The sequence below is a fragment of the Drosophila melanogaster genome, chromosome 3L (assembly GCF_000001215.4).
Source record: "Drosophila melanogaster chromosome 3L".
Taxonomy (NCBI): Eukaryota; Metazoa; Arthropoda; class Insecta; order Diptera; family Drosophilidae; genus Drosophila; species Drosophila melanogaster.
This window is the reverse complement of record NT_037436.4, coordinates 14,859,371-14,885,131: the sequence shown is the minus strand read 5'-3', so window position 1 is coordinate 14,885,131 and position 25,761 is coordinate 14,859,371. Positions and strand designations below refer to the sequence as shown.

General features: G+C 42.0%; 1 protein-coding gene across 2 annotated transcripts in view; it reads right to left on the bottom strand.

Annotated features, from left to right (window-relative positions):
- Positions 1 to 2,907: 2,907 nt before the first annotated feature.
- The window catches only part of CG17839 (uncharacterized protein), a 77,089-nt gene continuing 54,235 nt past the window's right edge, over positions 2,908 to 25,761 (bottom strand). The window contains exons 4-19 of one of the 2 annotated variants that reach the window (NM_206363.4): positions 20,202 to 20,295; positions 19,959 to 20,129; positions 19,753 to 19,890; positions 18,293 to 19,415; positions 17,525 to 17,738; positions 16,938 to 17,211; positions 15,415 to 15,735; positions 14,272 to 14,588; positions 7,652 to 7,805; positions 7,452 to 7,569; positions 6,856 to 7,048; positions 6,552 to 6,798; positions 5,571 to 6,249; positions 4,616 to 4,926; positions 4,294 to 4,538; positions 2,908 to 3,787 (exon numbers count right to left, since the gene is read on the bottom strand). In NM_206363.4, the coding sequence (NP_996085.2) occupies positions 3,398 to 3,787; positions 4,294 to 4,538; positions 4,616 to 4,926; positions 5,571 to 6,249; positions 6,552 to 6,798; positions 6,856 to 7,048; positions 7,452 to 7,569; positions 7,652 to 7,805; positions 14,272 to 14,588; positions 15,415 to 15,735; positions 16,938 to 17,211; positions 17,525 to 17,738; positions 18,293 to 19,415; positions 19,753 to 19,890; positions 19,959 to 20,129; positions 20,202 to 20,277 (4,971 nt within the window). In that variant the 5' untranslated portion in view covers positions 20,278 to 20,295 and the 3' untranslated portion in view covers positions 2,908 to 3,397. Of the gene's footprint in view, positions 3,788 to 4,293; positions 4,539 to 4,615; positions 4,927 to 5,570; positions 6,250 to 6,551; positions 6,799 to 6,855; positions 7,049 to 7,451; positions 7,570 to 7,651; positions 7,806 to 14,271; positions 14,589 to 15,414; positions 15,736 to 16,937; positions 17,212 to 17,426; positions 17,739 to 18,292; positions 19,416 to 19,752; positions 19,891 to 19,958; positions 20,130 to 20,201; positions 20,296 to 25,761 lie in introns of those variants that run through there. The other variant, NM_001043141.3, reaches the window with a different exon arrangement.

The window sequence follows — 25,761 nt, the reverse complement described above, 5'->3', positions numbered from 1 at the left end:
TAAAATTTTGTAGGACAGAGGCATTAAAAAATTAATTTCGCTGGCACTCACCCATTGTACTTTGACACGCAGCGTGTCTGTGAATTTTTTTTATAGCATTATTATTTTGTTTTTATTTCCAGTAGTTTGCAGTTCGTTAGAGTTAATTGTTTGGATGCCGGAAACGAGTAAACAAATAAAATCATTAAACCATTATTTAATATGAAATTTATATGTGTATAAGTTTTTTGTGGCCAATGCTTAAACCGCTGCCACTTATGAGTTTTTGCTTGGACTATGGCCTCTATTATTATTTTTTTTTTTTGTTGCTAGCCTACGATTCGGGACTCGGCACAACATGGCGTACACAATATTTTCCATTTTTATGCCAAGATTTATTAGTTTAGCGATAAATAAAAGCTGCCGCTCTACATAGCATAGCAGCGGATAGATGAGGGAATCCGAGGGGCGGAGGACCATAGAGGAGGTGAGCTCTCTGTCTCAATAAATCACTTGGCGTACTGTGAAATTGGCTTTTATGTCCCCATCCATCGGTATTGCTTTCATTTCATTTGTGATTCTCGAATGGATCTAAATTTTAAAACAGCCCTCTATCTAAATCTATTATGTCATATCTGTTTGAAGTTATTGCCTGACAACCAGTATTGAGAGCATGTGAAGTGGATGGGCATAAAAAATTGATGCGATTTGCGTGTACGAAAATAGAATGGAATCCATTTAGTTTTAGTTGTAACTAAAACAAACAAGATTATGTGCTATGTATAACCTGTATATATATCTATCTATTATAATTCTATTGGAAAAACTGAGAAGATACGCATACGAAAATTAAAAAATGTAATTCTTTTAAAAAACGCACCTCTTACATTTCAATAGATGAAATATAATTTTAAGTGATTTTTAAAAAATTGTAAGTATCGTTCACGTCCATCTTAATCTTCTTCATTAAATATTATGTAGAACTTTTTTGTACATCCTTAACTTTTTTTCTTCCTCGCTTGTATACCTTACCTAATTTCCATCGACGACAAAATGCAACCTCTTCTACAGCAACAACATTGATCAATATATTTTTATAATTTATGCATAACAGAAAAGTTGCAGCAAAAAACTCATTAGGGCCACTGCAGGACGAAGGCAAGCAGGTGTTCTCTTTAGAGAAGGACACTCCACGACTGAGGTAATGTGCAATCAGCCACAAAGTGGGCAGCTGGTTGCTAGACAATATCATTTACTTGTAAATTTTCAGTTTTATCTGGCGACTGTCAATAGTTTTATCAGCATCTATAGCGGCAACCAGCCATCCAAGAACCTTCTGCAGTAGAGTAAACAAAATGCACAAAAGATTCAGGGGTTTCGGTGCACGTATATGTGTGTTTGGGCACAAAGAATGCAGGCACTTAAACGTGTTGCATAATTCAGGCGGCGTTTATTCAGAGCCATTGCACTCTGCCAGCGTTCTCAGCAAACCATCAGCAGATCAAAAAACGGAAGTTACTCAAGAGCTCCTGCAACATTTGATGAGCTCGACTAAACTCTCGGATCCTGCTTACTTATTAAAGTGGAATTTGAAAGGATAAGGATGGCCACACACGGAAAAAAATACCACCTCAATTTGAATTTGTTTCAAATTTAATTTAATAATTTATATAGTTGTTTCGACGTTAAACTAGATAGGTGTCAGAAATATTTAGTTGCATGTAGTCAATACCGAACAAATGGGGCTATTAATATCATATAGCTTTGCTTATCTTGATGGTAAAACCTGAGATGCCTACAAAGAACTGATTTTTTCTCTGCATGATAACTGGATGGATATGATGCCGTTTATATATTGCTTAGTGCTCAACCATTTGAAGCCTTCCGTTGTTTGACATTTATGAAGTTTACTCTATCGCTGTTTACACGCCTTGCTCCAATCATACGAAAAATCTGCAGGATTTCACTTTCCGCCTTCGCTACTGCTTATTTTTGCATAAAGAATGGCGCACAAGTGTCGTCGCAGGGGCCGCGATGGTAACTAAATTATAATAATCTCTGGTGGCACAGGCTGTCACTATGATGGCATCATCCGTATCAGTATCAGATCATAACGGATTATGAGTGTATCATGTCGAGAGGCGGCAAAACTCCTACATCAGGCGGCTCTCTATCTCTTTCGGATATTGTACTCGTAATAAAAAGGAATTTACATATGAAAGTTAAACTTTGTGCGCATATCGCTAGCTGTTTTCTCCTCCATCGGATGCGGATGCGTCCTTTTGCTAATAATGCCAGTGTGTTCGTGTGTTTGAAGAGGTACAAGCGCGCGTGGATGTATTAGTGTGTGTGTGTGTGTGTGTGTGCTAGTCGCCATAACGTATGCAACATTACACGAGCAAACATCTGACGGCATGAAGCGAACGGAGCGGAGCAAAGCTTCCATCTTCGTCCTCATCAAAATGAGAAGCGCAGGGAAAGGCGTAAACACGAGGACGTTGCGAGGGGGGGGGGCGAAGGTTGAGGTTCAGTGGGTTTGGAACCTACACAGGCATCTTTTAATATTGTAGTCTACCGTTGTTTACGTACACTTGGAGAAGTCGAGCACACACAATACAAAAGCATGTTGCAAGCAAACAGCAAACTGAATAAACTTTTTGAAAACTTAAACGGGTATGTCTCCGTTAAATAAATATGTAGCTTAAAAATGATATAATAAAATCATATGAAACTCGAATATAAATTGATCAATTAGTTTACATAATATCTATCAAGTAAAATTTTAAAAGCAGAAGCAAAATCTTATTAATAATAAAAGGCTGTGCTAAACAAACTTCTAGACCTTAACAAGCGTTCTAGACCCAACTAAAGCCAAAATGAAAACACATTTAGCATATATAGATTTTTACTAATCATTGGTATTTTTTTCTCAATCAGTTTTGCTTATTTCGTTACCAATTAGTTAATTATTTTACATTGTTTTCGTTTTGAATCACAGTTACATACTAAAAATTTATTACTTATTACACGCTACCCAATAAAGATTTTTGCAAGCAAAAATTTATGTTACCCAACGTTTTTTCGCGCAATGCATTCTGTAAAGATGTCACAGTACACACTGTCTACGTGTGCGTGTGTGTAAGTGTGCGGTTGTGTACTTGTATTTGTCATCGTCTGTGTTTTTGTTTGTGTAAGTGTAGTTGTTTGAGGTTGCGCTTCGCGCTGTTTACACGGCCTATGTCTACATTTAGCGTATATATTTCTATATATATAGTATATATATATATATATAAGTTCGCTAGCTATACTTGGTTGTTGTCGTTCATGTTTTTGTTGTCATGTGTCCCGTGTTGCTGTTGTTGTTATTGTTGCTGTTTCTGTCTGTCTCTGTGTGGTTGTTATTATTATTGTGCTACGTTTATGGCACAAGTTTCTTAAATCCAGCACCTTCTTGGCCAAGTTTGAGCTCTTCATAAATTGTGGGATTTACTTCATTGCACTGCGTATTGCTGAGCGGGTTATGAAAGTGATGCGCCGCATCTGCCGCACTCTTATGTTGCTGCTGCTGTTGCTGCTGCTGTTGCTGCTGCTGCTGATGTTGCCTGTTCCCCGTGAGTGCGACACCTGCCGAGGTGGCAGATGCCGCTGCTGCTGCCGTCGGCGCCGTTGTCGTTGTGGATGTCGTCATGGTGGCGGCGATGCCATTACGACCATGACTGTGACTGTTGCTGCTGCCGTTGTTGTTGCTGCTGCTCATCCCGTGGTGGTTGCCATTTTGCGTCGTGATGGCCGATGTGACGGTGGGTAGCTATGGCCGTTCATATATGTTTATGTCCGGGTGTCGATGTGTCGTCGGTTAGAAGGGGAAGGCAGAAAAAGACATTGACAGTTATAACACACAAAATATAAGTAAATACACACCTACGAAAAACACACAAAAACATACAGCTATTATAACACTAAACAAACTTTGGCCAACTCGCAGTTTAGCAAAATAGCTAAGGTGAAAAAAGTCGACCACGCCGACTAAGTGATATCCAGAGGAGATTGTTTAAAAGGTAGGCCTATAGCAAACTATTGAAAATATGTATTGGAAGTAAATTTATTATAATAATAATAAAATATTATTTATCTACTGTTGGATTCTTCAAATAATTCCTCTCTCTGTTAAGCGGACAACATGCCACTGCGTATGCATTTATTTATAGTAGGCAACGGCAGTACATAAAATATTATATACCCTTAGCAGATATGCAGATACCCTCATAATAAAACAGAATGATGGAAAAAATGGCAATCGATCGTTGTACACACCTGCACCTGTTCGAGGCCCCTGGTGTAGGTGGGATTCTCAAACGCCACATTGCCGTTGGCCGATTTGCCATAGCTGGAGCGCTGTCGGCGATAGAACACAATGGCCGCCGCTGCCAGGAGAATGGCCAAAATGCTGGCCACAATGCCACTGATGGTGCCCACGGCACTTGAGTAGCTGCTGGTGGCCGAGGTCACATGGTGCTCGCCGAGGGTGAACCTAATCGGATCTGTGAGCACGCTGGCACCTGCAAGACAAGTCGGCAAATTAAAACCTCGCCCAGGACTCGAATCAGCTTTTTGGCCATCCAGGTAACCAACTCACCGTAGCTATTGCCAGCCTTCACCACCAACTCGTAGAGCACATCCTTCTTGAGGCCATTAATGCTTATTGTTGTGTCCTTTACGTCGATGCGTCGTATCTCGAGAGCAGCCATCGCGTTGTTGCTGTTGCCCATACTTGTTGCATTATTCATGGCGGCCAGGGTATCCATGCCGGGATTTTCCATCGAGGAACCTGAATCCGAGGATGGGGAACCCGAACTCGAACTCGACGTTGGCGGCAGAATGGCGGCCTCGTGGTAAAATATTCTATAACCGTCAACGGCATTTGGATTCTTTGTCGGCGCATCCCATCTGTAATGAAATAGTTTTCATAGAGCGACGGCGCCGCATTATGAGTGCTCGGTAATATTGTTGCAGGCGCGCACACACAACTTGTCTGGAATTTTAATAAATTTAATGCGGCACCAGGTTGGGTTCAGTTTGAAAGGTCCGCTGCCCTCATCAACCTTTGACGTTGACCGAGTATATTAAAGTGAGATAAAAAATCTGTGCTTTAATGGATTTGCGGTCTATTAGTGGCCCAGTCCTCACACAAGTCCTTCCTCACACATACATACATACATACAGAGGCACATGAGTGGATGTGCGGCACAGAGAAGGATAATGAATGTATTGGGTTTGGTGCGCTAAATGGATGAGTCTACTTCCGCTTCGGACAAAAGTGTTTAAGAGCTTAGCCGAGGGGTTGGAACGTGTCCCACATAGTTTGAGGGCTTAAAGCCAAATGGCTTATGCTCGGTTAAACTTTGTTTAGGTAGGGCACACTGGACAAAAATAGATTGTATTAAATTTGTGGCCTAACGACGCAAAGGAACTCTCATCTTTATAATATCAAAAATACTTTGCTGATCTTTTTTAAATTCCAAAGAAGTTTTTTCTTGAAAAGCTAAGGTAAATATACAATTTCAATGACGAAGCGAAAAAGATTAACTAACCTGACATTAACTTCGCTGTCGGATACCACGCTTACTACAATATTTTCCGGCGGTCCAGGCAATCGATCGCGGTTCTTCTCAAAGCAACCCACAATGGTTCGGGCATACTGCAAGCTGCAGATCTCCTTGGATCGAACGGATTCACCGCGGCACCAATTGAGGCACTTTCGGGGCACATGCTCATCCGCACAGCAGGATCTGTGATCCGAGCCATCGGCGGCACATCTCATCAGCTTGTCAAAGTCCACAATGCACTCAGGTCGATCCGCGATGGCATCGAAGTCCACATAATAGCTGCAGGCACTGCGACAAGCCATCGAAACATTTTGCGCCGCACAGCATTCGGAAACGTTGTGATTGAGTGCCGGCGTATTGCGTATACGCACCGATACCGGCGTGGTGGTGGCTCCGAAGGGATTATCCGCATGACAGAAATAATCGCCTACATCGTTGGCCTGCAGCTTGCTGATCCTTAACGACATTGTATATATCGAGGGTCGGGATTCATTGGCTTTTACGGATATGAAATAGTTTCCGCCATTTATAACGGGCACCCTTCCATCCTTTTCTCTCCAGAAAATTGTCTTAGGCGCCGGTTTGGAGTCCACGGTACACCGCAGTTCGATCTCATCACCAATATTGGCCACGGTGATGCCAGCAGCCTGGATTTTCGGAGGATCTGCAAGAGGAAATGTATAATAATTATATTGCAAATCTTTTTTAAAACTTTAAATTATATCATGCTGCATTTAAAAGGGGATATTTTTTGCGATTGCGCTAATAAAGTACTTCAAATCAACCAATGAAATTAAATAATAAAATAAATGCAATTTTAGAACCTCTCCGTAATTAGTTTTACATAAATCTTTTCAACAGCAATTTAAATGTGAGTATTTACTTGCAGTATTTTACATTTTGCACCAGAAGGACACTTGACACTATAAGGCAGCTAAGCGAATTAACCCTCATTGCATTACTTACAGCATATGTTAACCCTCCTGGTGGCCTGCATGGGCACTCCGTAGCCGTTGTCCGCATAGCAAGAGACGTGCTCCATGTCGGCCGAGACGTTGTGAATGACCGTGACCATGTGCCGCGAGGCGTCCTGCCGCACCAGATGTCCACCCACGTAGAGCGAAATGGTGGGAGCCGGGTTGCCGAAGGCCAGGCAGAGAATGGTCATGGAACCGCCCTCCGGGATGTTGTCCGCCGGATGCACAGTGGGGGGCTGCAAGTAAGGTACACCTCAGTTAACCCGAAAATAAAGCCTGAAGCGAGCACTCACATCCACGAAGGCGGGCAGGGCGGGATCCGTCCAGGCCACAAGCGTCTCCGAGGGCAGGGAATCACCCCGTTCACCCACAGCCTCCACGTAGAGCACATGCTGGGAGCTCGGCTTCAGGTTGTTCATCCTCAGCCAGGCCAGCTTCGTTTCAATCTTTATGAATTGCTCGGCTCTCATGGCCTTGTGGTAAACTCTGCAGGAGGAACAAAAAGAGGGGAAGAGGGAGTCTTAGATCCCGACCAAACTGGAGAAAGGACTGCAAATTGGTTTTTAAAACCTGCACCAAAACACTTTATAGGTCTTTAAATAATTTATGATGTTTGCCACTTTTTTGAAATATGACTCAAAAATAAAATCAAATATTCTAAAATCATTATATACAGTTCCAAGTCTATCCAACTTAAGTTATTAACAATTTTCTTTGAGTCTTTGCCTTCAAAGTGGCAACCACATTTTATTCTAAAATAAATACAAAAATTGTTACTTTGAAGATTTAAAACACAAATACGTATGTAACAACTGAACTATTAAAAACATTTTTAAAATGTCCGCCAATTTTTTAGCAGTGGCTGCTTAAGGCACGTTTCCTTGCTCACCTGTAGGTAATCCTCTCATGCGGATGGGCGTACTCTGGCGGCTGCCAGGTGAGCTGCATCCAGGTGGCGCTGTGGGCCACCACCGTCAGCGAGTGGGGTGGTGAGGGGGCTCCCCAGGCTGCAGTGCACACACACATATGGGAAAGTAGACCATACAACAATTAAATCTACAAATTTTGGAGCTGAGTTGGCCTACTCACCTTCGCCGGTCCGTTGTTGGTCGGTTGTATTCAGCAAGAGCATGGATGCCGGCAGCGATGTGCCAAATTTTCCGCGCGTCACAACCGTAATTCGGTACAAGGCATTCGCATCCAAATTGGTCAAATCGATACTCGTCTCATTGGTGGTCAATTCCTAAGTGTATAATTGCATGTGAGTAGCCGACGACGAGACGTTAACGAGAACGAGAAAAAATGTGTGAAAATTGCAATGAATAAAGTGAACTCAAGAATCATAAGCAAAACAGAGTCGACTCGGAAATACCCTTAAATATAAAGAGCAATCGAAATTGAATAAAAAAGTATTAAGCTAAACACGACTATGTACATACGCCTTATAATTGCAATGTTTTATATTACTCCCCCAAGTATCCATTCTTAGTCAATAATAAATCACCTAAAAACTCGGTGGTAAATCTTTACACAGCCATATACCCCACATACTGTGCTTTAATTTTCCAATTAACCCCAAACTTCCACTACTCCTCCTATTGAGGGTCCTCCATTTCCCTTTAAGCGAATAAAAAATTTGTCCAGTCTGCACTGCTGTCGTCTGCTCGTGGCTGTGGTTTAGCTTGATTTCGCTGAAAGACATGTCGGCATGATTAGTACTTTTTGTAATTGCTGCCACGCAGCGCAATTTGTGGTATTTAGCCCACAAAATGACACCACACCCCGTTTCCGACAGCGTCCAACCCAACCAGCTGCATCATCATCAGAGTCACTCGCAGTGTGCCATTGTCGCAGTCATTCAACTCATCGGGCTTTCTGCCTGCCCCTATCTCGCCATCTGTGATTCAGGTCCAGTTCCAGTTCCAGCACCATGTCCCCACTGTCCGCACTAGCGCTATTTTGTTTCAAAAGCCATCCTCGAAATTGACAGCTATATCTCGGACTCTGGTCTATGCATGGAGTATTCCCCCCACAACACTCGACGTGACCCCAACTCCCAAAAAAACTTCGCGCAAATCCACATTAAAAATCGTTAGCGTAATCTGTTGGCGTTACAGCTTTGGGGGCAGATAGATGCGCTGAACTGTGGGAATTGGGCGGCATATGGGTTGGGATTGAAAGTATTAAATTTCTGTTCAGGGTAATCCTCATAATTATATTGAAATCTCACTGTCTCCTTAAAAATAAATGTGATGATTTTAACGAATCTGTTTAATAATTTACCATGGAGACAGTGTGAAAAAAGAGAAATGGACTTATGAATAAGTCATTGAAATAAGTATTTAACATGGTTCAATTGTATGAATGCACATTATAATAATGAAATATTTATTAAACATTGTCAGCAAGTTCATTACATTCTTTAAAAATAAAACCCACCAGTATTATTTTTTACAAATATTACTATATTCAAGTATTAAATTATTTAAAGTATACAGATTTTTGGTATACAAAATTAGTTTACCCGATGAATAAATCAAGTTGATCTAGTTATGATCTTCTTTTCACAAAGCTATAATAAAAATCCAAACGTCCTAATCTTTGCATCATACCCTACAATCTCAAAACCATCTCAATCATTTACACACCGAATCGCTTGGCTGCCTGATGTTGCTGCTGAATTAATGTTGCTGCTGCGTTGATGTTGCTGCTGCTGCTGCTGCTTGTGCTGCCGATGCTGCTGTTGCTGCTGCTGTTGCGTTGTTTCATTCTGTTTCTTTTTTTTAATCTCCTGCAGATGTCGCAGTCGCGGTGCGGTTTTTTGGCCTTTAATTGCATTTTTGGCTGCGTGGCCAGTGCGAAAAAATGCGGCGCGTTAAGTAATTTATTTCGTTTTATGGCCTAGCGCTGTTTGTTTTTAAAGCAAAGTCAGTTCTGGGGGGCAGCATTAACTTCTTTTTATCAGCAGCTTGGCAGCAGAAGCTGCCGTGGCGGCATTATCATCATCACCATCAACGTCATCGGCGACCAGAACAGAGTTTGTTATTTCAGCTACTTAGTGCTGGCAATGCGCTAAAATTATTTGATTTGAGTGCCACGCCCCCTACCGAGCAGCCGCCCCTAATAGCAGCGGCTTCACACGATGAGCTTATCCGGCGTAACGAGTCATTTTGAGTATGTAAGTCAATGTCAGAGCGATGTTGGACATCTGTTCGTGGAGCCAGTTTGGCCAACCTCACTAAATATGTATGGAGGTTCATCTCGCTTATGGTTAGAGGTTTTATTTTCTGTATTTTTTTTTTTTTCCTTCTATGTTTTTTTTTTTTTTGGTCATGCCTGGGGGGGTCAAGTCGTAAATCTCAATTTCAGCGGGGCTTGCTTGCCCTGCTTGTGACAACTTGTGTCAAATATGTAATGCCGAGCAATGGACCCATTTTAACCTCAGAACCCGTCCGAAACAGGAAAGCTGAGTAGGGGTTAAAGGCAGAGATAGAGACATCCATTTGACACAGGTAGTTTGCGATAAACTAACTAGAATTTAGTGGCCACTGCCCGAGAGAATAAATTGCCTGGCTCAATACTAATTTCCTTCCATTAGAAACTTATCTAAAACGCATTAAATTCAAAGCCGAAAAAGATTGTCAAGGCAAAGAAGGAAAAAACGATTTATTATGCTCTCGACAGCCCTTACAGCAAAAAAAAGGGCAACACTAATAGCAGCCAAAGGACTTTTAGTTGGGCGGTTGTCCTGTGGGTGTCGCGATTTTGCTTTGCTTTTTCAGTCCCCTTTCGTAATTACATTAACCGCAACTTAAATGTGCCACAATTGGCATGACGAGCTGGTCCTAACTGAATAATTAATGGGGTTACCTTCCAGAAATGGAGGTGAGTCGTCCCCAGCAACTACTTGAGCGAATAGCTGCTCAAAATGCATAGCGCGATGTCCTTCGGTGCTAAGCTAGTGCACTTACAGAAATTAAATGCTAAATTAGGGTTCCCTTTAACCTTTACTTCCACTGGAATATACTACTGGTGGTATTTTAAAGCCAAAGCAAAATATTTTTATTGAATCATTCTATTAAAAATTGTATGATTCGTTGTAAGATCATTATACAACAAATATTTAGCCTATACCCGTCTGATTTGCGAAAGGGTATATTATTTTATTGGATTACTATCAATGCAAAGGACATACTTTTGTTTCGAGTGTGTATCTACTGTATCTAAAGTCCTTCCCCCTAACGGGAGTCACATTCCGGCCATAAAACTAGGTCCCTCGTCGCTCATTTACCAGTTGTCTTGGCCCGAAGTCGACTGCAGTGACAAAGCACATAATCGCCGTGGCCCAAACCCCTTTGGCTCCTTCACAACTGTATCAGAATATTTAATGTGTCTAATTTCTGGCATCGTGGTCAGTCCCTTCCCAACGTTTTTTTTTTTATTTTCCTTACTTTTCAGTGTTGCTGGCTATATTAAAAAGTTTTTTATGGTCGTGTGTTTGGCAAACACAAACACAAATAGGAATAAAAGTCCGACTCCAACTAACGCAGAGCGGCGGCACTAAAAATCATCACAAAAGTTACGTTCGTTTTCGGCCAGCGTCAACAGAGGAATCATTTGAAAAGCAGCGACTGTGGAGGAAAACCTTTTATTTCCGTTTTCCCGAAATCCCCCCTATCCCATTCCGCACACCGCCACCATTCCTCGTCCTGATGGTATGTAATATCCTGTAGATTCGAATAATGTTTTTGTGGGACTGTTTGTTGCTGATGCTGCTGGTGACACAATGCCGGCCGTGCATTGGCGACGAATAGAAATTGCCAAATTATTGGCACTGATTCAATCAGGAAGGGTTGCAAAAACACAGCGGGCTGCCGGCGAAATTACCTTTAAATATCGAAATGGTGGAATTGCCATTGCTAGTTTGAGCACAACTTTTCCGCCAACCATTAGTCGTCTTGGCCCAGCGGTTTGTCGCCCACTGAGGTTTTACTTTGAACCCATTCTCTACATATTTCTGACACGTCCAAAAGCAATTAAGTTTGTCCATAAAAGTGTCACACTGAGTCAACGCATTGCAGCCTGCTGCTGGGGTACAGTTTCCCCCGATAGCCACGAACTTATAGATATACATGCGATACAATAACCCATTCAAAAGGGGTCGCGAGGCGCGTTTAAACCATTTGACACCAACGGGCGATGGCGATGCGATGCGATGGTGAGCTGATGGAGGGGGGGCACCGCAAAAACGGCAAAACTGAAAAGCATTTAAGCCAAGCCGAAGCCAGCCCCAAGTTAAGCCAACAGCAACAGCATCACCGCAACAGCTGCGTGCACTGCTGACCAAAGCAAGCAAAAATAAAACAAAAAACTAAAAAAAAAAAGTGGAGGGAAAACGAAAAAGTAAGCAGCCAACAGGGCGAATGAATTTTCCACAACACAATCAACAAAAAACAGCTCAGAGTATAAGAAAAAAATCGAACCAAAGCTGACACCGCACAGTATCTTCCATATCGATTGGTTTTCTGGTGTAGAGTTGCTCACGTGACGAAAGATTCTGTCACGCTTGCTAAGGGGATTTTTTTTCATTTTTTTAGATGTCAATAGAAACTGTGATTCCCACACCTCATGATCAATCATTCATATTTAATCAATCGAATGGCAATGAATCTTGTAGAGAAAAATAACCAATGTCTGCCATCGCAAAATACATAAATGAAAAAAATGCAAAAAATAATAGAAAGTAAGTTGACACAAATTTTATTTATTTTAAGATAAACTTTGAAGGGTTGTTTAGGTGATGATGATAACGAATGTATGTTGCTTTGAGAGTTTATAAAAAAAATCAGTTAATTCTTGCTCTACTGCTAGCTAGCTATTATCGTTAAACATTTTCTGGATACCGAAAATAGTCCTATTGGACTCCCTAAGCGTATCTCACGACTACACCTCCCATGGAGCAGCCGAGGCTGGAGCATCATTGGCAGGTCGTCGACGACAGGTTGCAATGCCCCCAGCAGCAGCAACAGCAGCAGTAGCAGCAATGCCAACAGCAACAACATCAAGAACGGCAACATCGACCTCACTTTAAATACATTTCTGTGCGCATCAACACGCGACAAACTCTGGCCAGGCTTCTTTTGTTGTTGCCGTATTGCTGTATTTTTTAGCATTTGCGAGTTTTTCGAGGCCAATAACTCTGTTGATGGCCATGGCTGATGCTGCAGCAGCAGCAACAACAGTGCAGCAGCAACAACATCGCAGCAGCACCATCAACCAGGCCCAGCTGCCAGCAAAGCGCGTTGATGTGTGACAACAACGGCCAATAACTACAACAACAAATGCAACAACCAAATAGCAAGAGCAACAACAATTGCAACAACAAAATGACTAAAACAACAACAAGTGGCAACAACATAGAAAATTACAACAGTGCCAATGGCAAAGCCAGAGCCAAGTTTGGTCCGTTGTCTGGTTTTGGTTACTCTTTTTTTGGGGATTTTTCTTCATCTATTTTTGTATTTTTTAGTGGATCGGCTGCACTTTTTACCAGTTTATAGTCACGTTTTGCACGTTGCCAGTGCATATGGCGGCCATAAGTCCCCCAGCCCCGCCCCCCTGTTGAAAAGGCGTCAAAAACTTTTGCCATTGCTCTACGTACATCTAAACCTGGCCATTCCCCCTTCAATCGATGCTTTTTGGACAGAGTTCAAAGATTATTATACTGAATTGGATTAGCGGCGGCGGCGGCCAACCAAAACTATTTGCCAATTTATATATATAATATTATATACATATAAAACTAAATTTAAGCTGAATATTTTGGTTAGAGAGGAATGCACTTGAAATTCAGGAAAAATCCAATTGATTTCAGTCGATTCAATGGATAAACAATGGCCATCGATATATGCATTTAGTGAGATTTAGCCGATGGCCAAGGATTTAAATAAATAATTGAATAATTGGCTTAACTGCAAATATAACTCATCCGCCATGTGTTTGGTAATTTTTATCACAGCCTTGGAGTAACATTTCGTTTCCTATTTTATAGATTTGTCTCCTCTTAACGTGATTTAAATAATACCTATTACAAAACCTTTATAAATGCAATAATTTAAAAGATATTTGAATAGAGGTGCTCCAGGTGCTCCAACATTCAATTGAACAATAGAATCCAGATAGACAATTTTCAGCTGTCGTCTTAATTGAACAATTAGTATAGCCTCTCACGTTGCTCATACGCCATGTATGCTCAAACGGCCACAATATATGCTTATGTGACTGCTTGTTATGGAAGCAATTTCCTGTCCCCGAACTTCTTCATTAACTCTGCTGGCAATTTAAGTTCTCCCCGGTCGGAAAGTTGTTGAAACGGTTATTGTCCTGACTCCCCGGCCTCCGGCGCACAGACAAGGCAATTTGTAAGCTCTTTTCAATTCCATTGGCACTCGAATATATATAATGTCAGCATTTTGGCCCAAAAGGCAAATCGTAATAAGGCGACCGCCCGCAGGCCCCAATGCAAATGAAGTGCCCCATTGTGTGTGTGAATCTCTGAGCCTGTCCAACACAAAAAAAGAGGAAAAAACCTTTTCCGAGCCAGCTCACAGGTGGGGCGAACAGGGAAGGCAAAGTGGGGGAATAGTTCTGCACTGGAAAAGTTTGTGCAGAACGAGACGTTCCATTGTCCAACACCGATATATACTCACATTTTCCAATTTGGCAACTGTCTCGTACATGGTCATGTTATTGACTTTGCCATATTGTACGATGAATTCAATATCCTCCGTTCCAGTTGTCCCACTTGTGGCATCGCCAGCATTCGGCACATCCTTTCCAGCGTTAGCAGGATCCACGGCACCAGCTGCCAGTTCATCGCCGGTTATCATGTCACCTGGCGATGCGTTGCCACTGCTGCTACTATTGCTATTATCCACATCAGGCTGCGTCCAGGCCAAACTGACGCTGCTCTGATTCACGAATGTCGCATGCACATCTTCCGGTGGTCCTGGGATATTCTGTGTGCCTGAATAGACCAATAGGGGGATAGTGAAGTGAGCAAACGGCATTGTTTTGTTTTATAATGCAACTTTAATTGGCCAATATTGGTTTTGTCTGACGGGCTGTGGTTGGTTGCCCCAAAGCATTGACCAAATAATTTAGCGTACAATGGCGTGCAACAGTGCGTATACTCGACGTGCACAGACAAGCCATTAAACAAACAGAATTAGCTGCAAACACAGCAAGGCCAGCGACATCCCATCCACAGAGAAGACCCACCGATGGATTCACCACAGGGTGTGGCCAGTGGTGCAGTTTATCTGCCTGCCGGGCTGGTTAGCTGTGACCTCCAGTGACCCTCAGTCACGCATTTAATGAGAAAAATGAAGTTTAATATCGTTTTGCACATGCTAAATCATCCTTAAAAGTCATATAGTTCTTCCATTACATAAAACACTTGATGGTTATTCAAATACCATTCAAAACAAATACAAATCAATTTGATATTATCGTTAAAAGTGATTTATGTGTTTATAAATTTAAAATTTCAAAATCCAAGTTTAGGATTTTAAATAAAATAACGTTTTCTTTTATTCTTTTAACTTAGAGAATAAAGTTCATTTCTTTCTTGTTTGAAAACATTGGAAGACAGCTGGCATCTGTGACTTTTGGTGATTCGCATGCATCTTGCCTAATTAACTCTACGTTGCACGGAATAATTTCAAATGAGCTGATTGCATTCACTACAGTCACAGTTCGCTATCCAATCTCAACACAAGGCACTCAGCTCCAACAGACAAAGACCAGGATGTGGACGGAAGGCAGGGAGCACTGCCATGGTTACCACTCACCTTCCTCGAAACACTGCAGAATGTTGCCGGCATATGATAAACAATCGGGCACATTGCTTGATGTTCCCGATGAGGCAGACGATGATGATGATGATGGTGCTCCTGCCGCATTGCTATTACTGGTGGCAGATGCAGATGTTGCTGCTGTTGCTCCAGATGATGATGATGTTGCAGCTGCAGCCGCCGATGCTGATGACGATTTGGTGGTCAATGCGAGCGGCATGACGCCACGACAGAGGGGCATGCAGGCGTTAATGACTCCACGGCGACTGCAGCACGGACTATGATCACGTCCTCCGGCTGCACAGCGGGCCAGGATTGCTAAGGATTAGAGTGCCAGATGGGTTAATATTGTGGCATCATTTGCATAAATTTCCCCGGCCAGCGATACGGCTCATTGTGCTATGTTATGGAACAATTTGTGACATGAACTCATCAATTCTGCCCCGTTTGCCACTTCGGTTGAGATGATAATTTAAAGGATCTGAGCCATGAGTCGGCAACTTGGCAGCAATTTACAGGAAATTAACCGAAAGATTTCCTATCATTGACTAGGTGACGGGTAAATTGGGGCACAATTCTGCCCACTCATCGGTGGCATTGGAGCAGATTCAATTTATTTGATTGAGAATGACGGGGATATTTTTGGCACTGAGTGTTTCTGAGCAAACACAAAAAAAAAAAAAAGATAATGTACAAATTCAAGGAATTTTGAAATTTTGGCTGAGCTCTGATTGCCCGTAAATCAATATTTGTATCTTATTTAAAGCGCTTTCGTTGAAAAGGCGTATTATAATATAACAATTTATAGAAAATGTTGACCTAAACTTACTTTAATTAAACAAGACCTAAGCCAAAAGATTAATAACAATATTTTCAATATTGCTGTATAAATCAATACTCCCTACTACTTATGTATTAAGGCATTTTAAACAAATAAATTAACACTGCAAGCCACCTATCTACTTTTATAAAAACATTAGGTGTTGTTGGGTATTGTCTTAGCTATTCGAGAAGGCAAGAGAATCTAGTTATGAAATGCAACCATTAAATGTTATGGGAAACCAAGGGGGCTCTTGCATCTGTTCTGGAAAGCATTGTTTACTCTAACGAGGCCAAACAATGAGGCACAGAGGCACATCTCTTCTAAAATTACATAAGCCCAGGCAAACACTGGCAATCTCTTGCCAAACAGTTTTCAATGATATAACCATTTCGCAAAATTAACGTGTATTTAGTAACATCAAACATCCCTGTTGGCCATTTTCGGTGCTTCTATGCGTCTAATTAACTTAAAATTGATTTGCATAAGTGCAAAAATTCATGATGCCCAAATGGCCAAGCGCGTCACTTAATATTCCAAATTGCATCGCCATACGAAACTAAAAATGCAAAATGAGCTCGTTAAATTAACAACAGTCCACGGGACAATGACTGGTCTATCCACTCGCTAATTAGTGTTTTCCAAGGGAGCGATATCATGAGGTTCGGGGAAAACCCCCGAAAATCCATCTGTTACTTACGCATTTGGGCTCGACAAGCCGGACCCAGTCGCTCGATATCGGACAGTCGAATGTTGTAGGAGCAGAGGGGGGCACACTGGGGCAGTAGTCCGGATGCCTGGCAGCAGGTCGTCATGTTGTATCTGGCGGCTGTCTGCTGGACAGGCTCCGCCGGCAGAGTCCGGGTGATCAGGCGGGGGGAGGCCTCGCTCTTGCCGTACGCGTTTATCGAGACCACGTAGAACTCGTAGTAGATGTCCGACTCCAGGCCCTCGAGAATCAGCGGCGGTTGGCGCTGCAAAGCTTAATGAATTAGCCAAACCATTTAGGGAATGGTTGCCCGCGCCGGCAGATTGCCTGCACTTGCGGAAAAATCAATTTCTAACATCAAGAACTTTTTGGAACTATAAAAAGCACAAAATCGTATCCTGTAGATACAAATGAAATATTTTCTATTGCCACTTAGCATGACCAGTAGTTATACCACTGTTCCTAATCCAACACTTATTTAACGCAATTTATTTATTTAGGTATAATGTATATATGCTCTTTTAAACATCTTGATATTATAAAGAATTTTTTTTCCAAAATGTCCAGTGTAATAATACCTTCTCCACGGTCAGATAGTCATCACCCACTCCTAGACGTCGGAACTTGACGTGATATGTGCTGACGGTGTCGGCCAAGCGCTTCGGCTTGTTCCAGTCCAGAATCACGAAGCTGTCCGTCTTGGCCACGGTCCGGAGTTTTGACGGCGGATCGGCCAGTACGCCGTAGCCCTGGAACAGACAGCTGTTGTACTCGGACATGAAGCGCAGGCATCTGCAAATAACCGGAGAGCGGAGAGAAGCAAAGCTCCGTAATTGGCATTCGGCATAAAAACTCATCCTACGGAGTCATTAGCAAGTAGCATTGTGTTTGGGCGCTGGATAAGGATAAGGGTGCGGAGTTGTGGAAAAGAAAAAAATTGGAATGGGTGTAGGCATAGGCATGGGCATGGGCATAGGCATAGGAATAGGATTGTTATTAGGGCTTAACGGCCTATGGGTTTCCTAAACATGGATGATGGGGAAGGATGGGCTTGCTAAGCGATTAACTGCGAAATGAGAAGCTCATTGATGATTATCGATTCAAATTTGAGAGTCCTTATGAGAAGTACCAATACAAAGGAAGATATATGAAATAAAGGCAAATTGAAAAAAATGAATTTCTGGGAGAAATAGGCGCAATGGTTTCAATGAACACAATTGTTGCTCATTACTGATGAGGCAAATACATTATTTGCTGGTTGAATCCATACATTACATTTTAAGCACCAATCATCTTAGTTTTATTTAATTATTCAAAAATGTAGTTATAAAAAATGATCTACTTACTTGAATAAACTAAAGTCAAGTGACGTCAGCTTGCCAGCACATAGTGGAAAGCAAGCTGATGGAATTCCCCTGGCGCGACAACACGGCGTATGATCAATATTGTTGGCCAAACAATTGAAGGTGATATTTGACCAGGGAGCGCACACCATGAAATCGGGCAAGTTGGCCTGATCGGTCTTCTGCGGATCGCACATTTTGTCCAGACACATGCGATGGGTCATCCCATTGTCCTCGCAACATTGTCGGGTATCCGGTAGTTGGGGCATTGCCTGTTTGTCCGTGGTTCCGGCTTTCGATTCCGCCGCCGAGGCGCTGGTGTGGGTGAAAAATCTCAGCCGCTCGGTGGGTAAACTCGATCCAAATTCGTTGGTAGCCGTGACAATTACGGCGTACATGGTCAGCGGACTTAAATTGCTGAGCGTCAACTGAGTTTGATTCGTGGGCACCGAATAGAGACTAATCGATTCTGGAGAATCAGACGCCGTTCGGTGAACAATCTCGCCACTCAACTCATCCTCATCGAAACTGTGCAAAGTGGTCAGATTAATGGTATAGCCTGAAACGCGATCAGCCAGTTTATCCGGTGCAGTCCAGCCGATGGTCACACTCGTTTCGCTAACATTTTCGATCGTCACGAAGGTGGGCGAACTTGGTATCAACTGCACACCCTTCAGGATGCACTGCAGCCCACTCAGTGTGTGCTGAACGCAGGATACACGGGTCTTCAACTTGTCCGTGAATGGAGTGTACTCGCCGCGGCACATGTCCTGGCACAAGTCCGGAATCTGCTTGTCCACGCAGCAGGGCACATGGTTGCGGCCATCCGCCATGCAGCGAACAATGCCGGGGAAGTCCCGTTCGCAGGCCTCCGGATCGATGCCAGTGGTGCCGTCGAGGATGTTGTGCACGTTGCAGAAGCCCATGCATTGGGTGGACACGTTAGCCCGTTCGCAGCACTCCGTAAAGTCGTGGGTCACCAGCGGTGGCACTTGACTGGGCCTCCAAAAGCTGCGATTATCCTGCGCGTCCAACGGTGGCGGCAGCAGGAACACATCACTCGACTCCGCGGTTGAGGTGTCCGTGGAATTTCCCGGACCACCCGTCGACGAATGAAGCTCCTTAACTGTCAGGGGTTAAGGCGTGAAATTAATTTCAGTACAGGGAAAAATTTAATCCATAAAATAAATAAAATGTTTTGCCATTTTATAGTTTACCAATGGATATATACCAATTTCTTAAGGTATTTAAATGGATATAACAAAAGATTGACCGATCTTTAAGGGATTAAAACATAAGCGGTGAAAATTAAGTAATACCTTTTAAAATGTAATATTTGTTTGATATCTCACTAACCAAAACAATTTATAAATCGTTTGCTTTTTGTATATAAGGGCTTAAATACAAATTTGCTAAAACGCATGTTGTTTCTTCAAGTGTATAGATTTTTTGTCGGTACTCACCTGTCAGGATGTGGATGCTGCGGAGAACGGGATCCGAGTTAAGTTCGCATATATACGCCCCCGAATCGTTGGGCTTAAGAGTCTTAATCAAAAGCACCCAAACCTCTCCCCCCGTTTCCAGGTTCTTCCCCTTAGGATCTAATAAAAAATATCCATAGTTTGGTTAGATATAATCCACACTATCTTTTATAACATATAAAACATACTTTCATCGTGCAGGATTCGCACACGATGATCCTTGGTTACCCGCACTGTGCCGGCGGTCAGGATTTCGTCACCCTTCTTCCATATTACTGTGTTGTTCGAGGAGTTATCTGAGACTACGCAGGTTAATAAAGCATCTTTGCTCTCCAAAATAATTGAAGGTCCGCCGGTTCCTTGAATTCACAGAAAGAAATATATATATCTTAAATATAAGTTAAAAGCATTCACTTAATAATACTACTTACCAATTGGCACACCACACTTAACAATAGTTATTAGCACACATATCGTAATTATGTGAACCAGCAAAAGCCTGAGCATTATTCCTTGTAGGATAACCTGCAAAACAGAATTCAAAGGAAAAACGTTTACTAAATTTTGCGAATCACCTGTAATGCGCAAATCAAACAACATTTTTCTCCAAAACTTTAAAGAGCGAAGCCATGGAACAGAGAATATTTTTCAATCATTTTCATCGCCGGAAAGGAAACATTTTGATATTGCAATAAATGGCCGGGTGAGGCGAAATGCCAGTGGCAACTATGATGGGGACGGTAAAAGCGAGGGCGTTGGCAGAGGAGGGCGTGGCAGATGGCTGACCTGGGAAATGCAGCCAATTGGGAAACGTTGGACAAGAGGAAGGAAGCGAGCACAAACAGCTGAAAGCAGCGTCACTTTTGCCTTGGATCCCGTGTTGACGTCAACGTTGCCAGAACATTTGATGTTTGAAAAATAACATTCACAACCCCTCTCGAAACTCGAAACGCCCCACGGCACTTTTCCCGCGCAGTTTTCCCGCAGGCTGGATGCCTGGTTTGGTTACCTGTTCGCTTATGGCCAACGTTTTTGGATTTTTGTTTAAAAATTCGAACGAGTTTTTTGCTTTACCTTTTTTTCTGCGTTGATAAAATGTTTAACATTGCAGTGCTAGGCTACACAATGAAAAGGAAAATGTATTTTCCTGTTAAAACTACAAAATTAATTTACAAATTTTAAAAATATATCAACTGAACTAGGATTTTGGTATACTTTAATCGTAAATTTGTACAATAGAAGGTACAGGTATACCCAACAATTCAATTTGTTGGTGTTGGCTTTTTGGTTTCAGAAAAATGTATATTGGCTTATAGATACAACGTTAAAATTAAATCTGGTCTAATAAAAGCTAGTTATATATTTTCTGGTTAAGTTCCAAATGCACTTAGCTCTTTAGAAAATATCAGCGCTTAGATTATTTTTCTCAGTGTGTAGGGGGTCTAGATTTGTTGAAATTGGTTCGTGCATTCTGTGAAAGGTGCTCGAGCTGATTGTGCCTGTGAGTGTGTGTGTGTGTTTACTCTTGCAGCTGTGTAAGTGCCCAGTACGTGAGAGCGTAACTGAGAATTTGTTGGCAGTTTTAGCGACCATTCCACGGGTAATGGCAACAACAAATTGCGTACACTGCAGCAAAAGAAGTGCGTGTGGCTGCTGCGCTTGTATTCAATTACGAAAACGGTTAATCGATTCACCTAATCGCCGAAGGGTTGGATGGGGTCACCTGCTGCCTGGGTCATCATCAATGACGTTTATCACCCGACCCCACACATTTTCTGACCCCCATTGCGCTGACAAACCGCTTAGCTGGCTGGCATTTGTTTGGCCATCAGCGACACTGAAAAAGGCCACCCTTTTCCGAGTGGGCGGCACTTGTATGTTATCAGAGTGGTGCGAAGTGGGTGATGGGGGTAGATGAATGTGTGGTGGGTGGGTATTTGTACCTACGCGAGCATAAGGTTTACAAGGTGGGCTTGTACCTGCCTTTGTGCGCATCAAGCGCATTTCAAATTGAATTTACAAAGTGCGAACGCGATGCCCGAGCACGCACTTGCCTCCTTCCACGATGCGAAGATTGAGTTACCAGTGCAGGTGGAAGTACCTTTGTCTAGATGCTCCCCTCAAATGCCATTCATAAATTCCAACAGACTGGAGCAACTGCAGTCGTCTGGCGTGCAACTCGCGAGTTGCTCAATTGCAAAGTGACAAATTTGATTAAATTATAGCGCTATTGCAAAACGATTTATCTTTCGCTGCACTCTGGTGTCACTTGCCACCCACTCAATTAATTGTTTTTGCTCTTGGCCCCATGGCTTTTGCTCTTTGCCGTTCCGCTGCCATTTTTGCGCACTCATCCAGGCACGCACATCCTGCGCACAGACACACACGTACGTGTATGCCAGGATACACGGAAAATATTACATTCTGGATCCCAAATAAAATATGTTAACAATAAATTACATTTAAAAATATTTTATCGGATTCTGACACTACATTTTAATACTAAGTGAAGTTTTTCTGCAACCAAACAAGGAAACAAATATTTTGGAGTTTGCTTTGATATTTTAAATATAATTATATAATAATAATAATATGTCTATGTATTAATATAAACAATTAAAAAAATTGAAAAATAATTGTAGTTCTCTTTAGTACAATCATTTGCCTTATTAAATATGATTTATACTTCCGGCCTAATGTTAATTTATTGCATAGCATGCAAACGGCTCTTCCGGCTTTTAAAATTTATTCAAAGTTGCCATTTTTAACACCATTGTAGGTTAGCTTTGCCTTTAGTGTAAGCGTGTGTTTATATGTCCTCCATGATGTTGCCATCTATTTGTCTTCATCTGGGCCACAACTACCAAACCTCCTGGCTTCCCATTTCATCTCATCTCGTCTTGTCCCGTCTTGGTGCGCTGTCAACGTTCTGCTCGTTGACGTTGTAAGTAAATTGTATAACGTGGCGTATGAGTAATATGATATGCATGCTTCTATTCGAAGCTTTACGCTGTGTTGTGCTCCGTGCTGGGTGCTCTGTTCCGCTCAGCTCGTTGAAGATGATGTGGTAATCAGTTTTGATTTTATTAGCACAGCAGCGAAGGAGCTGCCACAGACAGTTAGCTGGCGTGCCACCCCAAAAATGACCGGTAAGCGCCTCGAATCTTTTTTTACGATGTCTTCCATCCATGTTATATGTGTTGCTCCCTCAACTTCTTGGCATGTCAAGTGGCACACATCAATCCAATCTCTCAACCTCCTCGCATCTGAAACCATGGGTTATGATGTAAGATGCACAACCCTAATGCTCGGGTCATAATTGTTAATGAAATTACGTATACGTTTTTGACTCGAGCGGTAAAGTGGAGCGCTTAGTTGCGCTCCCCTTAATTAAATTTCCCTGGGAGACAATGTGACAAGAGCACAACCGAAATTCAAGTTCTGAATTTAATTCTCAAGTGGTATGTGTAAGCTGTCAGTTAATTTTATTTCAACGATATTAAGGGTAATAGCGATTTAATAAGAGCAAAAGATCTTACTCCGCCATTCTTGGCAATTTACCGAAATCACTGTTAATGAGATTTTGGGAAGTCAAACAATTAATAGTAAATCATTAAAAACTATTAAAATTGTGTTCTTTTTACGAATTTTTTCAAATGGCGAACAATTATATTCTGATCTTGGTATTAATTTTCGCTCTCCGCCCATTTTCCTTGTGGGTCCCTTCCCCTTGGAAATTTTTATCAAGTGCATAAATTAGCATACCACACCACATTTCTTTTTTTCCATTTTTTATCACTCGATATTTTTTGACGGTGCCCGCCGCTAATTAAGGAACTGGGCACACACATTAATGATAAAACCGGGGCCAACTCTCAAGGTAAATGGGCCCCAAACAACAACAAAATATTGAGATGAACAGCCAAAGACAAAAAAAGCGGAAAATAGTCCCCAAGAAGGCATCATAAAAGGGCCCAGGCAGGACATTAAGTAAATTAAACTCAAAAAAAGAACAAAAACGAAGAATGGCGGGATAAATGGAAAAAAAAGGCCAGGGACATTTACACATTATTTTATAACATGGCCAAGACAGACAAATGACAGCCGAGACAAGGTGGGCAGCGGCAAAAAGGAGCAGGGCTGGCAATTGCCACACCAGATCTACTTCATGATAAATAAAATACACCGCAAAACATTTTAAAAGCCAACCGACAACACTTTCCACTTTGCTGCTAATTTAAAGTTAACACCAAAAAGTCGCAGCCACTAGAAAATGGTGAAAGACCCGAAGAACAGGGGTGAAAATGCGAGGGTGGCTTAGGTGAGGTGAGCAATGGAGGGTGAGGGGGATGAATGGGGAAAACTGAACGAGGGTTTCCCACAGCTGACGCTCCAACTGTCTTTTCGTTCCGGCCAACTTTGTCTGTCTCTGTGTGTGTCCGTACGGCTTTTGGCCAGGACTACTTTATGGGCTTTGTTGTTGTGCTTTTCTTGTTTTTCTTTTTTGGTTTTCCTGTTTTTTTTCCGATTTTTTCTCCACTGCCAGGCAAGGTAATTTTTCTTAATTACCGCAAAATGTTTACCTTGTTGCTTGTGCTTCGGCTTTGGTGGTATATTTTTCAGGTAGTCCCAGATAAGGTCCGCATCCTTCGAAAACAACAACCCATAGATTGTGAGTCACAGTGCAAGAGGTGTAAAATATTTTCGACAGCTCCTACAACACTTTACATTGTTATGGTTTGGTGTTTTTAAGCAGCTTTTGTTCGTTTCTTGTTTTCCCACGCAACGGAGTGCGGGGCGAAAAGTAAAAGTGTTGCATACTTTCCAGTTGCGACAACCTCTTGAAAACGCACACACTCACAGAAATCGAGGAGGGTCGGGCAAGGTGAAAAGTCGAGGCTGCAAGGTAAGCCAAAAAGACCTACAGAACGTACCCAAACACACACACACATTTTCTTTTTCAAATTGAAACTAATGTTCATAGCTGTGCATATTTCTGTTCTTGCTCTTGCCCGGAAAACTTGAACTTGAGTGTAAAAAATAAACAGCAGAGAAGAAGAACATTGTCAACCTTTTTCCATTCATTTGCCGTGCGAAGGGAAGGTAAAAGTGTGTTTAGGCCTTTTGTTTGGCTTTTCCGGCTTCTACTCTGAGTGAGAAATATGATAATCAAACAAAAAAATTACTCATACGCCGTGAGAGCACAAGTTGTGCAAAACTTTTAGGCCGGGCGATAAGGCGACAAAAGCCCAACTAAAAACAGAGAGGCACAACTTTTGTTTGTTTTTGTTAGGGTCCAGTTCAGCTAGAGCCCAAATGGAAATGTTGGTTTACATCGAGAACACACCTTGATTAAAGAGTTAATTCCACGAATTTGATTAGACTCTGGCTATTATGTACATCATGCGCAAAAATGTACAAGAAAGTGTTAAATTATTCAGGAAGCCTCAGTCGAATTTTGTAATTAAAATTAATACGGAGAACAGCAAGAAAAACCCCAACAAATGCAAATGCCAGAGCCGACCAACGAAATCGGCTTGTGGCATTAAGCCGGAACAAAAGGGAAAAAAGCAAAATTTGTTTTTAGCATTAAAACAAAATCAACACACCTCAATGTAAAAATCTCCCCAAAGAGGCATAAAAACGATGGGGATGCACAGATGTTGGGAAAATCGCAGGTTTGTAAGCAGCGAATAAGCAAAACATGTTACAACAAAGGACCAAAACATAATGAACAATAACAATGAGAGCCGCAAAATGGCAAAGTGTGGTTTCCATTTGTTGCTCGACTGGGAAATGCCCTATGGTAGTTTACTTAGGTGTAAGGTTGCAGCTTTCATTTGTTGCTGGGCAACTCATTATAATTGTAGCTAAAGAGCTTAGTACAAACGTAATACTATTATATACCAAAGCTAATCTGTGTGTCCAAGACAGTTTAACTGAGAAAGGTATTGAATATCTTTTTATAAAGATGTTATATTAGTTATTTAA